At 49.7% G+C, this 13,224-nt stretch overlaps 1 protein-coding gene and 1 long non-coding RNA gene across 2 annotated transcripts; both read left to right on the top strand.

Moving 5' to 3' along the window:
* Nucleotides 1-526: 526 nt before the first annotated feature.
* Nucleotides 527-5,396, top strand: LOC134549175 (uncharacterized). Its single transcript, XR_010080015.1, has 3 exons — nt 527-2,279; nt 2,638-2,693; nt 3,143-5,396. It is a non-coding gene; the product is annotated as an uncharacterized LOC134549175 (long non-coding RNA).
* A 1,377-nt stretch (nt 5,397-6,773) lies between these two features.
* Nucleotides 6,774-12,101, top strand: SHISA2 (shisa family member 2). Its single transcript, XM_063394696.1, has 2 exons — nt 6,774-7,068; nt 9,149-12,101. Exons 1-2 carry the CDS (start codon nt 6,774-6,776, stop codon nt 9,700-9,702), a joined length of 849 nt encoding a protein of 282 aa, XP_063250766.1. The 3' UTR covers nt 9,703-12,101.
* Nucleotides 12,102-13,224: the final 1,123 nt, after the last annotated feature.

Raw genomic sequence — 13,224 nt, forward strand, 5'->3', positions numbered from 1 at the left:
TTATGTGGTATGGACCACAGAGCAAAGCTCTTACCTGATCCTGTGGTAGCAAAGAGGAATTGATGCTGAGCACTGCCCTGAGACCAGAGGGAAGACTTTTAACCTTGCTTGTGTTGGCTTCAGGGGTGATGATGCTGTCAGTTCCAATAGCAACCTCCCGATGGTATTGGGGATGTGAAAAAGAGGCTGGAACTGCAGAAAGACTTGTGGCAGCCTGTCAAAATTTAATTTCTGTGGTGGAGATGCAGGTCTAACACAAAGGCTTATTAGCTTCAATTTATACTTTATTAGTAAATTATTTAGCTAGAAATGCTCCTCTGAGTAATTTGTTGTTTTACACTTGAGATTTGTCACCTTCATCATCACCTCTCCCTGTGACTTTTTTGTAGTGCTGCAGCAGCTGGTGCCTGTTGCTCTGTCATGGTGATATCCACATTGGGGTGGTATCAGGGCATGCCATTGGAGTTGCTGGAAAATACAGGGGCAGAAGGGATGTGGGGTAAGATCCTGGTCTCAGGTAGATGCATGGTGATACCAGTCCACCAGTGGCAGAAATAATAACATAAACGTAACACTGCTGCAGAGTACTGGATGTGTCAGCCCTGGGAAATGGAGGGAGGGGCAAAATTCAAAGCCTCTTTGTCAAGCTAGATAATTGTCAAGTAAAATAGAAATGATTCAAGCAAATACAGTCTTCTTTACTTCTTTTCTAAGCAGTAGATAAAATGTCTTGATCTAGAAAATATTCTCATAAATATTTGTAATTGTCCACAAGTTGCTGCTTCTTGCCTGTCTGCAGTAATAATCACTATATAAACCCCCAAACTGCAAATTTAGCTGCACTAAGTGCTGTTGAGCTGAACTATGAGAAAAAGTGGGGTTTTTTTCCTTGCTGGAACTTCACTGATTTCACTGCACAGGCAAAAAGTGCAATAAAAGGCAACAACTGCATAGTGATGCTACTTCTGCTATGTGGTGTCCAAATCCTTGTCTTGCACTATGGCATTAGGAGGTGAACAACCTTTCTGTGTTAAATTTCTGGTGTTAAATATCTTCAGTTTTCTCTTCCTGCATTTGATAAAATGCTCATGTTTTGTGTTCTGCATGGCATAAACTGAAGTGTGAATGTGGAAAATTCCTGTACTTTCCTGGGGTTTTCTTTTTGTAGTTTAAATAACTTTTTAATAATGATGCCTTGTCAAATTTGCCAGCCTCACTGTGAGATTAGACAGTGGGATGATGGGTTTAGTCCACAAGTCATTCTTCTGTTTTCTGTATGAGGAGTGGGGAAAAAAGACTAAAATTCTTTCCTTTTATTGCTAGTGGCTGGAGTGATTGGTTGGAGCAGAAGTAATAAATCAATTAGGAAACAGCATCCCTTTCAATCTGAAGCTGTGCACATCAGCTTTGTATCCAGGCTTTTATATATTGTACAGCAATCTGTTGTGTCTGCAGCAAGTGAAAGCTCCAAAAATCAATGCACTAAGACCTGAGGGAGGATAGCCTGACATTTGTATTAATCAAGGCTGTCTGAGTAGTTGGACAACACTAACAAGCTCCCTAAAGCTCTGCTTCGACTGGGTTGTGTTGAAACTGAGGACGCTTTCTGAGTGACAGCCTCCTGCACTCGTGAATTTATAGGGAAATGTCCCCCAGCACTTGGAGTTATTGTTACCCGCTCACCTCCCTTCAGCTGCACCCCCAGCCCCGTTATCAGGACAGTGGTGCGTTTTGGAGCCAGACGGGCGATACGGGAGGTGCCTGTGCTGGCTGTGATAAGGTGGTGCCAGCACTGATTCCTGCTGTCACTGCGGCGTGTGCTGGGAGGGAGCGCTCACAGCAGGGGCTGAGCTGCGCCTCCTGATGTGCTCGGTGCTGGTCAGCCACTGCAGAGTCACAGCCCAGCCCCTGAGGAGAGTGCTAACTTCATATCCCTTCATTCAAAGTTATTTTTACAGTCCTTTGCCTCATTCTGTGACTGGTTGTTTTTGTTTTTTTTTTTCCCTTGGGTCACCTTGATCTAATTATTCTCCAGGAAATGAGAGCCAATAAAAGAAAGCCTTTTGCTATGAGTACACGTGTATTTTAAAATGTAGATATTAAATAAGTTCCCTAAGCAGAAATAAAATCCAGTCCAGCTTATGCAACCAATACCACAATTGGAGTGGCTGTTTCCACCCTTAAATGTACTGATGGTGTTTAAATTATACTTGCCACAGGTACCCTAGTGTAAAAGATACCTAATAACCAGGGTGAGAAGAAAAGGAAAGGCTGCTAAGGTAAGCTCATATATTCTGGTAACTATCCTCACCTGGGAAATTGTGTTGGTATAACCTGACAGTATGGATTGCGATCTGAAATTCAACAGTTCTCCATACAAACTCCACAGTGGAGTTTCAGTAGCGCAACTCTTCTCACTAACTTCACATGGGGGCAGCAAGGCATTGCTTTAGCAGTGGGAAATACAGTTTTGCCTGAGAAGTGACTTTGCTGGGATAAATGGACAAGATGCAGAGATTACAACTCCAAGGTGATTTGTTTCTAAGTTAAAAAACCTACAAGCAATAAAACAAACTGTTTTTAAACTAACTAAACCCTTGCACGATTAGAATGAAATCCTTTATTTTGTGTTACCAGGAAGAGGAATCTCTGCTGCTGAAGTGTACAGAAAGCAATGAAATCCATCTCTTGTGGTAAGCATGGCCTGACTTTTACATGCCAAGTCATCTAAACAATAGTACCGTGATGATGAGTTCTAGCTGAACACTTCAAGCTATGTTTAATTTACAATTCTGATTTGCAATGTTGTGGACACAACAGTAGAGTCAAAGTAATTCCAGAATCCAGATTTTCCAGATTCCTGATAAGGCTGCAAAATTGTTTGACAGTAATGATGTAACAGTAGGTATGTGAGCTAAATAAAATGGGAAAGTACATACATATGCCTGTTTGGCATCCAGGGCTGGGCAATGGAAAGCAGATAATTTCACTTGTGCCCAAGTGACAAGGTTACCAAGAATAAAACTGGAAATTCCAAAGGGGAAAAGAAGACAGTATCCATCTGCCATCTAAACTTTGTCACCAAGGGGTCGAAAAGAAAAGAGGAGTTGCTGCCATTTTTGTGTTCTCTCTTAACATCAAGGGAATGTGACAAGCTACAACAGCATGGGTTGAAAATACGATAGAGAAAGCAAAACATCCCTAACAGCGAGAGCCACTTACACAGCCACAGAAGCTCACAGCAGCTTGGAGAGTTGTGTCACAGAGTTTTCCTGGCCCTAGGAGAGACTCCGACCAAAACAGAGATACAGAATAAGGTGAGAGGTCTGTGTTCGTGTGTGGGATAGACACCCAAAGGGGAGGATAGAGACTGTTGCTTCTTACTTATTGTTACAGTTTCCACTAATTTGTCCTTTCTCTTCTTTCCTTCCTGTCCAATGTGTGCTGGCACAGCTGGCCCAACAAATGTTTGTGGTACCTGCTGTGAATGGCTCAGCAGTTCAGACTCAAGGTGGGGTGTCCTCATTTTTCCCTTTCTTGAACTGGGAGCTGTTCAGAATGAGAGATGTGCTTCTGTATTGCCTCTCTTTTCATATCTTTCTTATTTCTGTTGTCTTTTTTTTTTTTTTTTTTTTTTTTTTTGGTTTGGTTTTGTTTTTTTTTAGTAGGAGCTGTTATATTTGTGAAGAACTTTAGCACATGAAGCATGCCAGCCCTAGGAAAGCAAAGCACCGTGCTCTGAAAGCACAGAAATACTTTTGAGAAATTTCCATCTGGAGAGAGACTGTAATAGAAAAACAGCAAAAACGCCCTTGCTACAATGAGGAGAATTCCTATCAATGCAGTGACTGAATAAATATACAAGGTAAGAAGATACCAGTTTTAGAGAGCCACTTAAACATATGGTGGCCATTATCCCACGGCAGCTCTGCCTTCAAGGATCAGCATCCAGGCTGGTCAGTGGCACAGGCAGCTCTGCCACAGCTCTGTGCCCAGGCATACAGGGGTGCAGGTACTGCTCTCACACAGCCAGTGCCACAGCTGGACATTGGGTCCTATAGATGCTGTAAAGTGCTGCACAGGCAGTTTGCAGCTCAGAGTGCTAAAAATTATGTGGAAAATGCACTTCACCTGTTTCGGACAACTAGCAAAAGTGTTTTTAACTCTCATTTTCTCTGCTCTAAGAGACAGTTTTTCAGGACCAGCGAAACAGCAGGTGAGTTCTTAAAATTCCCAAAATGAAACGTATTTGCTTTCCTGAGGTCATGCATTTGGCTGGAAAATGGCAATGAACTTTTCTACTGACCCTAAAGCCTCAGAAAACTGTACCTGGTAGTAGTAGCACAGACAGACTTGTAGAAAAAAAAATAAAGTTTAAGCAAATTATAGAGATCTGTAGACTATGTGATCATTACTGAATACATGTAGGCTTTAAAAATCTTCTCCCACTCCAGGACCTATATGTTATTTCAATTATATCTAAAAGCTGCACAAACGCTAAGTTTGATGGGATGGGATGTGTTTGGTGTCCTACAAAATCTGGAATGGGCTCGTTTTATGTTGAAGTAGATTGAACTAATGTAATGAGGTTGCTAGACATGGGAAATCGAGTGAAGAAGTTGCAGAGAAGAAAAGACTGTTGCTATATTTATGTGTTTCCACATACTTTGGTTCTGGATTTTTGTGTGCTTTTAAATTTAAATCATAGGGATATTACCTGATCAGCTTTTGAAGACAGTGAAAAAAAACCCACCCCAAACTCCACTAATTAGTCTATTGCTAAATAGGATCTAAAGCACTTTGCAAAGTGCCAAATGTTTAAAGTTTCACAAAAGCATAATGAGGTGCACTATTATCTCTGCTGTTATCCGGGCAAGTTGAGACAAATCCTGAGCTTGAATATATAAAGTACCTGTTACAGATAATCTCTGCAGGGGATCTGGTGCTGGTATTTTGTTATGATCAAGACTCCTAACTTGGAGTACAGATTAGATTAGATAGTCTGCTTTTAACCTCTCTTCTCATAGTCTGGTTTTGCTATTGAAAGAGAAGCACCTTACTGAGTATCAGTGAACCATCAACTCAGAGGATGGGGCTGGGAAAGTATTTTGCTTGCCACGTATAAAAGAACCAAGAAGCTGCTTTTCTTATTATGAAAATGTGTGTCTAACCCAGATTTAAGGAAAATGATCTTGTAGGAAGACCTCTGTGAATGCAGGCATTTCACAGCTGCTGTGCTGTCACTTGTGGCTGCCAGATATCCAAAGACAGGTCACTGGCAGGAGCTCATGGTTCTAATTCCTTCCCCAGGCAACCCCCTTCCCTCCCCGTGCCCCATTGCTGCTGGGGTGTCTTGAGTTCATGGGTGCTGTGGGGGACACGGGCTGAGTATACGGAATCTGTCACTGGCCAGGACTGTCTGTGGTGGGCTCCTCGTGCTGGAGCTGACAGCTCTGGGGAGCTGCTGCTCAAGTTTTGAGATGGAGCATCTCAAACCCCATCAGCTCAATCACTGCAAGTTTCTTCTCGTTCACCCAGCTGGGCTGATTGGGTGGTGTAAAACCTGTCGCGCTGCGGCCCCATTTCCATCTTGATAAATGCAAACTTTTCCAAAGGTTAGCTGCTCCGGGTTACTAATCCTCTCTGAGGTAGGTAAGGCATGAGGTGTGTAGGAACCACCTCTGCAGCCTGCCCTTGCAGCAGCACAGCTCCGGCCATGGGCTGAGCTGCAGGAGGGCTACAGCTGGGAAGAGAACTCACTGGGAGCAGCCGCCAAGCTGAGGGGGTGCAATGCATTTACCTGGTCCCTAATTTGATCAGAATCTGGTGCTCCAGACCAGCAGTTAACCGAAAGCCCGTAGCTGTCAAAGACTGGCTGAAAGGAGAACAAAAGATGGCATGAAGGTGGAGGGAGAGGGACAATAATTACTAAATTAAAGAAGAAAAGCTTGAAGGAATGAGAGAAATACACAACACTTTGCAGTCACTTTCCTCCCAGTGAAATGCCTTTACCGTGGAATTTAAAACTAGTGCCACTTATCAGAGCTTTCCTGCTCGTGTCTTTTTATTAGAAGAAGTATTTTTTTACTTGATGCAATGCATTGTAAGTCAGAGCTGTAGCTGGTGTCACGACAGCTCTCACAGGGAACGAGAAACCGCAGACTTTCTTGACACTTCAGCAGCTGAAGGTGCATCCTTGTGCCGGGCCTGCGGCTGGCACTGACTTTAGGGGTTCGGGAGGCAAATCCCGCCGCCGGGCAGGTTTGGCTGGCGGTGCCCGCAGGGACCGTGCCCGGCCAGCGCCGCGACCCCCGCCCGCGCGCTGGGACCGCCCCGTCGGGCGGGGCGGGGCTGGCGCATGCGCGCTGGGCCGCCCCCCCACCGCCTATAAGTGCGGGCGCGGCGCCCCCCGCGCCGAGCGGTGGAGCGGGCGCGGCGCCGGACGGGGCGCACCGGGAGCAGCGCGGCGCGTCCGACCCGCTCCGTCCGTGGGAGGATCGCGGGCTGCCGCCGTCCCTCGCCCATGGGCGCGGAGGAGGGCGCGGGCCGGGAGGGCGCGGAGAGGCGGCGGGGAGCGAGAGCGGAGTAGCGGCGCCCGCCGGTGCGCCCCGGGCGGCGGCTCCGCACCCCGCGGGCCGGCCCCGGGCATGCGGCGGCGGCGGGACCCGCGGCCAGAGTCCCCGCAGCGCGGCGGCTGCCTGCCCCGGGGGGCCGGGCGGCGCTGCCCCGGCGCCGGGGGACCCTGACGGAGCGGCCGCCCCCCCGGCGGCGCCATGCGGGGCTGGCTGCTGCTGGCGGCGCTGGGCTGGCTGCTGCCGGCGGGGGCCGCGGGCAGCGGCGAGTACTGCCACGGCTGGCTGGACGGGCAGGGCGGCTGGCGGGACGGCTTCCAGTGCCCCGAGCGCTTCGACGGCGGCGACGCCACCATCTGCTGCGGCAGCTGCGCCCTCCGGTACTGCTGCTCCAGCGCCGAGGCGCGCCTCGACCAGGGCGCCTGCGACAACGACCGGCGGCAGGGCGGCGGCGAGCCGGGCCGCCCCGGCAGGGACGGCCCCGACGGCGCGGCAGGTGAGGCGGCCCCGGCACGGCGAGGATGGCCCGGAGGTGTCTCCGGCTCGGCGGCTCCGCGGGAGCCGTCGCGGGTTTGCGGCGATCTTCTTGGCCGCCCCTTCCCGTGCTGGCGCAGGTTCCCCCTCGGTCGAGTCGTGGGGTCGGACGGAGTCAGCGCTGGCCAGGCCCGGCGGCCGCTCTGCACGGGGAGAAGTGCCCAAGCTGCAGGCCTGCCTTTCCCGCCCTTACTGCTGGAAATCCCGGCCATGTCTCTGTCAGAGCAGGTGACACCGCTCCCCTGAGTCCCAGGCCAGCCGTCTCGGCCTGGCACAGCCCTGCCGCCACTTTGAACGGGCTCCTCAGCCGTGCTTGAGCTCGCCATTGAAAAGGCAAGGAAAAATGAGACAACCCTGCTCTGTATGAGCAGATCAGAAAAAGTAACAGGATATTTCAAAAGGACTCTGGCTGGTCCCCACTGTAATTGTGTATGTTCTTTCAGCTCTGATATCCCCACTTAGGAGTGGTTTTACAAGACTGAATTTCAAGGATAAACTCAAGTCTTTCTACTGCTGTTTTAAAAAGCCCCGGTGGCTCCCAGCACCCTTGCTGCCATCCACACATGCTGAGTGTGGGAGAAGTAGCCTGAAGTGATGTTATAATTAGGACAGATTTACTCCTGGAAAACTTGCACATTACAGTGTGGAGCAAGTGTGTGCACCTGCTCAAGAGCTGCTGTAGCGCTGAGTGCAGAAGTGGAGACGATGTTTTACAGGCTTTTGTTTAAAAGTACTAAAGTGATGGAAGAAAAGTGGCCTTTTGGCTATAACTCCGTGTAATCAGCTGTGCTGGGAAGTATTCTGACTTGAGCAGACAGATAACCCCCCTTTGCAGTTCTGAGAACAATGCATTTTTTTAACAAAATTTTTTTTATTTAAAATTTATTGCTTTGGCAGGTTTGAGAGCCATTGCCCTGTGCTGGCACTGATTAACTTGCAGGTCATTAGCAGTGGCTGCCTTAGCAGGGTCAGACAGGGTCAAGCAGGGATCCGTAGCCCTGCCTGAGTCTTGGAGCTGCCAGGTTTTGGTGGAAATGATGAACTCCAGGCATGTTGCTGGGACCATTGACAAACGCTGAAGGGAGACACCTTCCCTTTGTTATTTGTGGATATATCCGTGCAGATTTCTTACTGAGGCAGAGAAAAAAGCTTTTTCCCTGGGACTGCAGAATGGATTAGCTCAGTTGGATAGAGCATCGTGCTTGTAACGCCATTGTGGGTTTGATCCCTGTGTGGGCTGTTCACTTAAGAGTTGAACTCATGATTCTTTTGGGTCCTTTCCAACTCAAGTGTATTCTGTGAAGTCTGTATGTGTACCCCGTATTCTTCCAGGGATGGTGTTTACCACCCTTGGTGGCTCCTGATGCCGCCAGTGATCATCATCTATGCTTTCTGCTCTCACCCCTTGCCCAGCCTCAGTCCTCCTGCCCTGACATCCCTTCATGAGGCCTCACAAGGAGGAATGCTGCCCCTTTGGAGCATGGTGCTGTCTCTGCACCACCTGCTCTGTGGTTTCTCCCTAACCCAGGGTGGAAGTGCAGAACAGGTGGACGTTCATCCCTAGGGCTGTGGGGTGTCAGAGCCCCTGTGACTGCTGTCTGGTCACTGCCTGGCTGTCACCCTGCCCCAGCGGGCTGACAACAGCCAGAGCGGGCTGGTAATGGAGAGGGATGTCATGTGGCACCAGGGTTTGGCTGCCCCATGATCCTGAGCCCTCAGCAGGGATCCTGCCCCAAAGTATCTCCCTAAGGCACTGTTCAAACCCAGTTGTATCTTGCCTGATTGCTCTAGTAGGGCATATTGGAGACAGGAGTTGATGAAATGTGGAGCAGTGATTACTGTGAACTAGACCACCATTAAAAGGAGGAAAATTTAAGCCATTTGGTTTAGCAGCCCTTTTCATCATTCTGGTATAAAATGCTCTGCTTGTATTGACCTGTGTTGGGAGGAGGTGGGCTTTGCTTGGATGAGGGGGGGACTTCTGCTGGAGCTGCCGAGTTTTGTCCTTGACCCCGGTGACAGTGTTTTCCTTGCTGTTGCAGTGCCCATCTACGTGCCGTTCCTTATCGTGGGATCTGTCTTTGTCGCCTTCATCATCCTGGGGTCCCTGGTGGCTGCTTGCTGCTGCCGATGCCTGCGGCCCAAGCAGGAGCCCCAGCAGAGCCGAGCCCCTGCAGGCACGCGCCTGATGGAGACCATCCCCATGATCCCAAGTGCCAGCACCTCCCGCGGCTCCTCCTCCCGCCAGTCGAGCACAGCTGCCAGCTCCAGCTCCAGCGCCAACTCAGGGGCCAGAGCTCCGCCGACGAGGTCGCAGACCAACTGCTGCTTGCCAGAGGGGACCATGAATAACGTCTACGTCAACATGCCCACGAACTTCTCGGTGCTGAACTGCCAGCAGGCCACGCAGATCGTGCCGCACCAGGGCCAGTTCCTGCACCCACAGTACGTGGGCTACGCCGTGCAGCACGACGCGGTGCCGCTGACCCCAGTGCCGCCCTTCCTGGATGGCCTGCAGGGCGGCTACAGGCAGATCCAGGCTCCCTACCCACACGCCAACAGCGAGCAGAAGATGTACCCGGCCGTGACTGTGTAGGGCTGCCGCCTTGCCATCCCCACCCGGCCGATTCTAATGTGTGAACTGAACAGAGGAGAGAGACTTCCTTGGAACAAAGCTCCCAGAACACCACTTGTAAATAATTTTGAAAGGCTCATGCATGTCAGACAGTGTTTATAAACCATTTATTTTCATCGGGGTCTGTTGCCAGGAACTGTAAGGATGATATCTCGGAATTAATGTTGCCAGATACGCTCTCATTCCAGCGCGTGATTTACGGCGGCGAAGGATTACGCTGGAAATGCATATGTATTTCAGATCACTGTACTCGTGAGATAAATGTCGGAGCCGTTAAGTGCCCTTCAGGTATGACATGGTCACAAGTATTTGCCTAATTAATTCTAGAAAGAGTTTTGTTACACTGTACAAGAGCGCAGTACTTCAGAAACCTCTCTGTTCCCAACTCCATAATGACGTTTCCCGTTGCTTTACTGACAATCACAACTGAGAGCCGAACAGTGCAATCCCTGTGTACAGGGAGCTGTTGCCAGCCCCCATGGCTTCTTACACACACCAACTTTGGGGTGAACCGCCACCAGAGGCTTGGTCTTGCAAAGACCAATTTTCTTTGTATTATAGGAATTAGAAGAGTGAGTTATTCTGCTCTTCTTTCCAGTGCACTTGAAACCCTTCTTGATTTGGTTTTGTGTCAAGATCAGGACCCAGCAGTGGTTTGCACAGACTTTGTCTTTGTGAACGTTGTACTAAAACCACGGTACGAGGTGCTTGCTCTTTGTGACGCTCAGCAAAGCTTTTGGTACAGCTGGCAATGTCTGAACTGAACCTGCCTTGGCAGAGAAAGGTCAGACTGTGATTCCAAATACGCCTGGTTTAACCTCACTTCCCGTGAAACAGGAACGCCGTGTGAATGTGCTCACGAAGGTGTCAGCCCCAAGGCCTGCTTGCATTGGAGTCTGCCTGTAGGAAAGTGGACTTGATCTTGTCCCCTGCCCTACCCTGTGGGAGTGGGAGAGTGTTACACAGATCCCAGCTGGGATGTGAGTGGGTTGGTGGAGGTTTCCAAAATCCATCTTCTTGTCCTTTACCCTTGTGGCAAGAGACTAGGGAGGCACAGCTGTATTAAAAAGTAAGGAAAAAGCCCAACCAAAGGACAAAGGTGCTTGTGGTGTCACAGGGGTCATGAAGATGGTGAGATGCAGACAGGAGGGAGACTTTACACTGGAGCTGTTGGCTCCATCCTGCTTTGCTTCATCTGGGGAAAACACCTCTCCAGGCTGAAGAGGCAACAATCAGATCATTCTAATTCTATCACCCCAAATGCAGCAAACTAAGACTGGTTTTGTCTTTAAATATGTAGCCTCTGGATTTCGATCCATTTGCTCCTCAGCCAAAACGGTGCAACACAAGACTTGAGGCCTTGTGCAAAACCCAAGCGATTACTGTAAGCAGACCAGTGATGACAAAAGGTTTCTTGTTGTCTGATACTGTATCAATACGTAGCAATAACTGTGATGCTCTGTTTTGTATGTCTGTTTTTAAATGACACAGACGGTGCAGATGCCCTGCCAAACCCAATGGTTTACTCATAAACGCCACACACAGGCAGTCTGCAGCGGGCAGCCACGGTTTGGCCACTGAGGCGGGGAAATGAATAGGTGATTTATCCCGGAGCTGTTGTTCCTGGCTGGGATGGCCCAGGCAGTGCGCAGGAGCTGGACAGAAAGGTTGGTGTGCCAGCCCTGCCTTCCCCTCCCGCCAGGCTGTGTCTGGGCAGGCAGCGCCGGCGGCGGGAGGTGTCGGGTGCTGCACTCCTGGTGCTCGGGGATCTTCAGGGTGCTCCAGAGCTGGGCGCTGCCAGGCTGCTGAAGGACCCTCTGGTCTCTGGGGCTGTAGGTTTCTACCTGCCCACGTAGCGGTGGGGCCAGGCTGAGCTGGCAGCAGGCACAGCTGCCTGTGCTTCCCCAGGAGCAGGAGGTGCCTGGCCCTGGGTGAGCCCTGGCCGAGGCTGCAGGGCCAGACAAGCAGCTCCTCCTGTGCTCCTGACCGTGCCCAGCTGTGAACCACTGAGTCAGCTCCACCCCCCTGCCTGCCTTGCCCAGGCCCTGGCAAGGACACCTCCTCTGACCTACGAAATTCAGGTGAATCTTTGTATATTGTTTACTTGTTTAAAAAAAAAAAAAAGAATAAGTTAAATTTAAGTCTCTAGAAATTAATTTACAACTTGAAGGCAGAGAAACCCGAGTTCTAATAAAAGGAATTTTGTGAGATGTGGTGGGTTTTTTTAATGTCATGTACAATAATGTAAAACCAATGTTACCATTTGATATAGCTTTTAAATCTCTGAAAGAGCACTTGCTTTAAAGTGTTTCTTACAACTGAAGAAAAAAGCCCCCTTTGTTTCTTAATAAATACTTTATGGTGTGACTTTGGTTTTGTTTGCTTTGTCATAGGGTTTTTTTTTTCAGTTAATGCTTTGCTTTCCTGTGTCTACAAAAGAACATCTGACCAGCCCACCTCTCCAGACTGGCAAAACCTAAAGTTTGAACTTTTTGCTGTATTTTTAAAGAATAACAGTAAACCCATCAACTTACGTGACTGAACAGTGTGCTCCAGTGGGGCATGTTCTGAGGGGATGTGTTTGGAGAGTGGGGCAAAGGGAGATGGCATCTGAGCATCAGCTGAGGGGGGGATCTCTCAGCTGGCTGGGGAGCAGTGGTGGGAGCAGGATGGGCCAGAACCTGTGGGCTCATTCTTTTTAAAGAATACCAAATACTCTGCAGCAAATAGCTTTTTCTGAGGATTTTGGTTTCAGTTGGATTCACAGTTACCAGCTGAGTATTTTGAGTGAATAATTCTCAGCAAGTGGCTGTGCTGTTCCCACTGTGCTCTGCATGGGGACCCTTCTTGCTAGAGCCAACTCCATCCTCATAAGTGAGACCAAAAGCAAAGCTCTGTGGTGCCAGGGGACATAGCTCAGTCTGGGACAAGGCCACTCTGCTTTCCTGGTGTTTGCTCCCTCCTGCTGCTGGTGACGCTGGCCCTGCTCTGTGTGGGCAGGTGGGTGGCTGGAGGAGGCAAAAGGGGCACGGAGAGGAAATTGGGTGATTGTTGGATCTGCATGTTTATGACTCAAAAAAGTAGGAAAGAACAGTCGGGGGAAAACATGGCCTTGGTCAGGCTTGACATAGCACATTCCAAAATGTCACAGCTTCCTGGTGTTTGGGGGAGGTGAGGTAGCATGGCTGAGAGCAGAAAGCTGGCAGGGAAGGAGGGGGTCAGCCATGGCTCGGAGCAGATGTGCTGAGGTGACGAGTTCCGCACAGCAGGGGAGGCCAACAATTTGTGTTAAAGCTTTTTCTTGGATTTTTATCCGTGGAGTTTCTTTGCCCTTGGCAGTTTCCGTTTCGTGCCGTGCTGGGAGTTGGTGTGCACAGCAAGCAGTGGAGAGGGTGGGGAAAAGCCAGCAAACCCCACAGAGGCTGGGCTGGTGCTGGTTTGCCCTGAGCACACACACCAGGCCGGTGGTGTCCTCACTAGGGG

Source organism: Prinia subflava, chromosome 3 (assembly GCF_021018805.1).
Source record: "Prinia subflava isolate CZ2003 ecotype Zambia chromosome 3, Cam_Psub_1.2, whole genome shotgun sequence".
NCBI classification, from domain to species: Eukaryota; Metazoa; Chordata; class Aves; order Passeriformes; family Cisticolidae; genus Prinia; species Prinia subflava.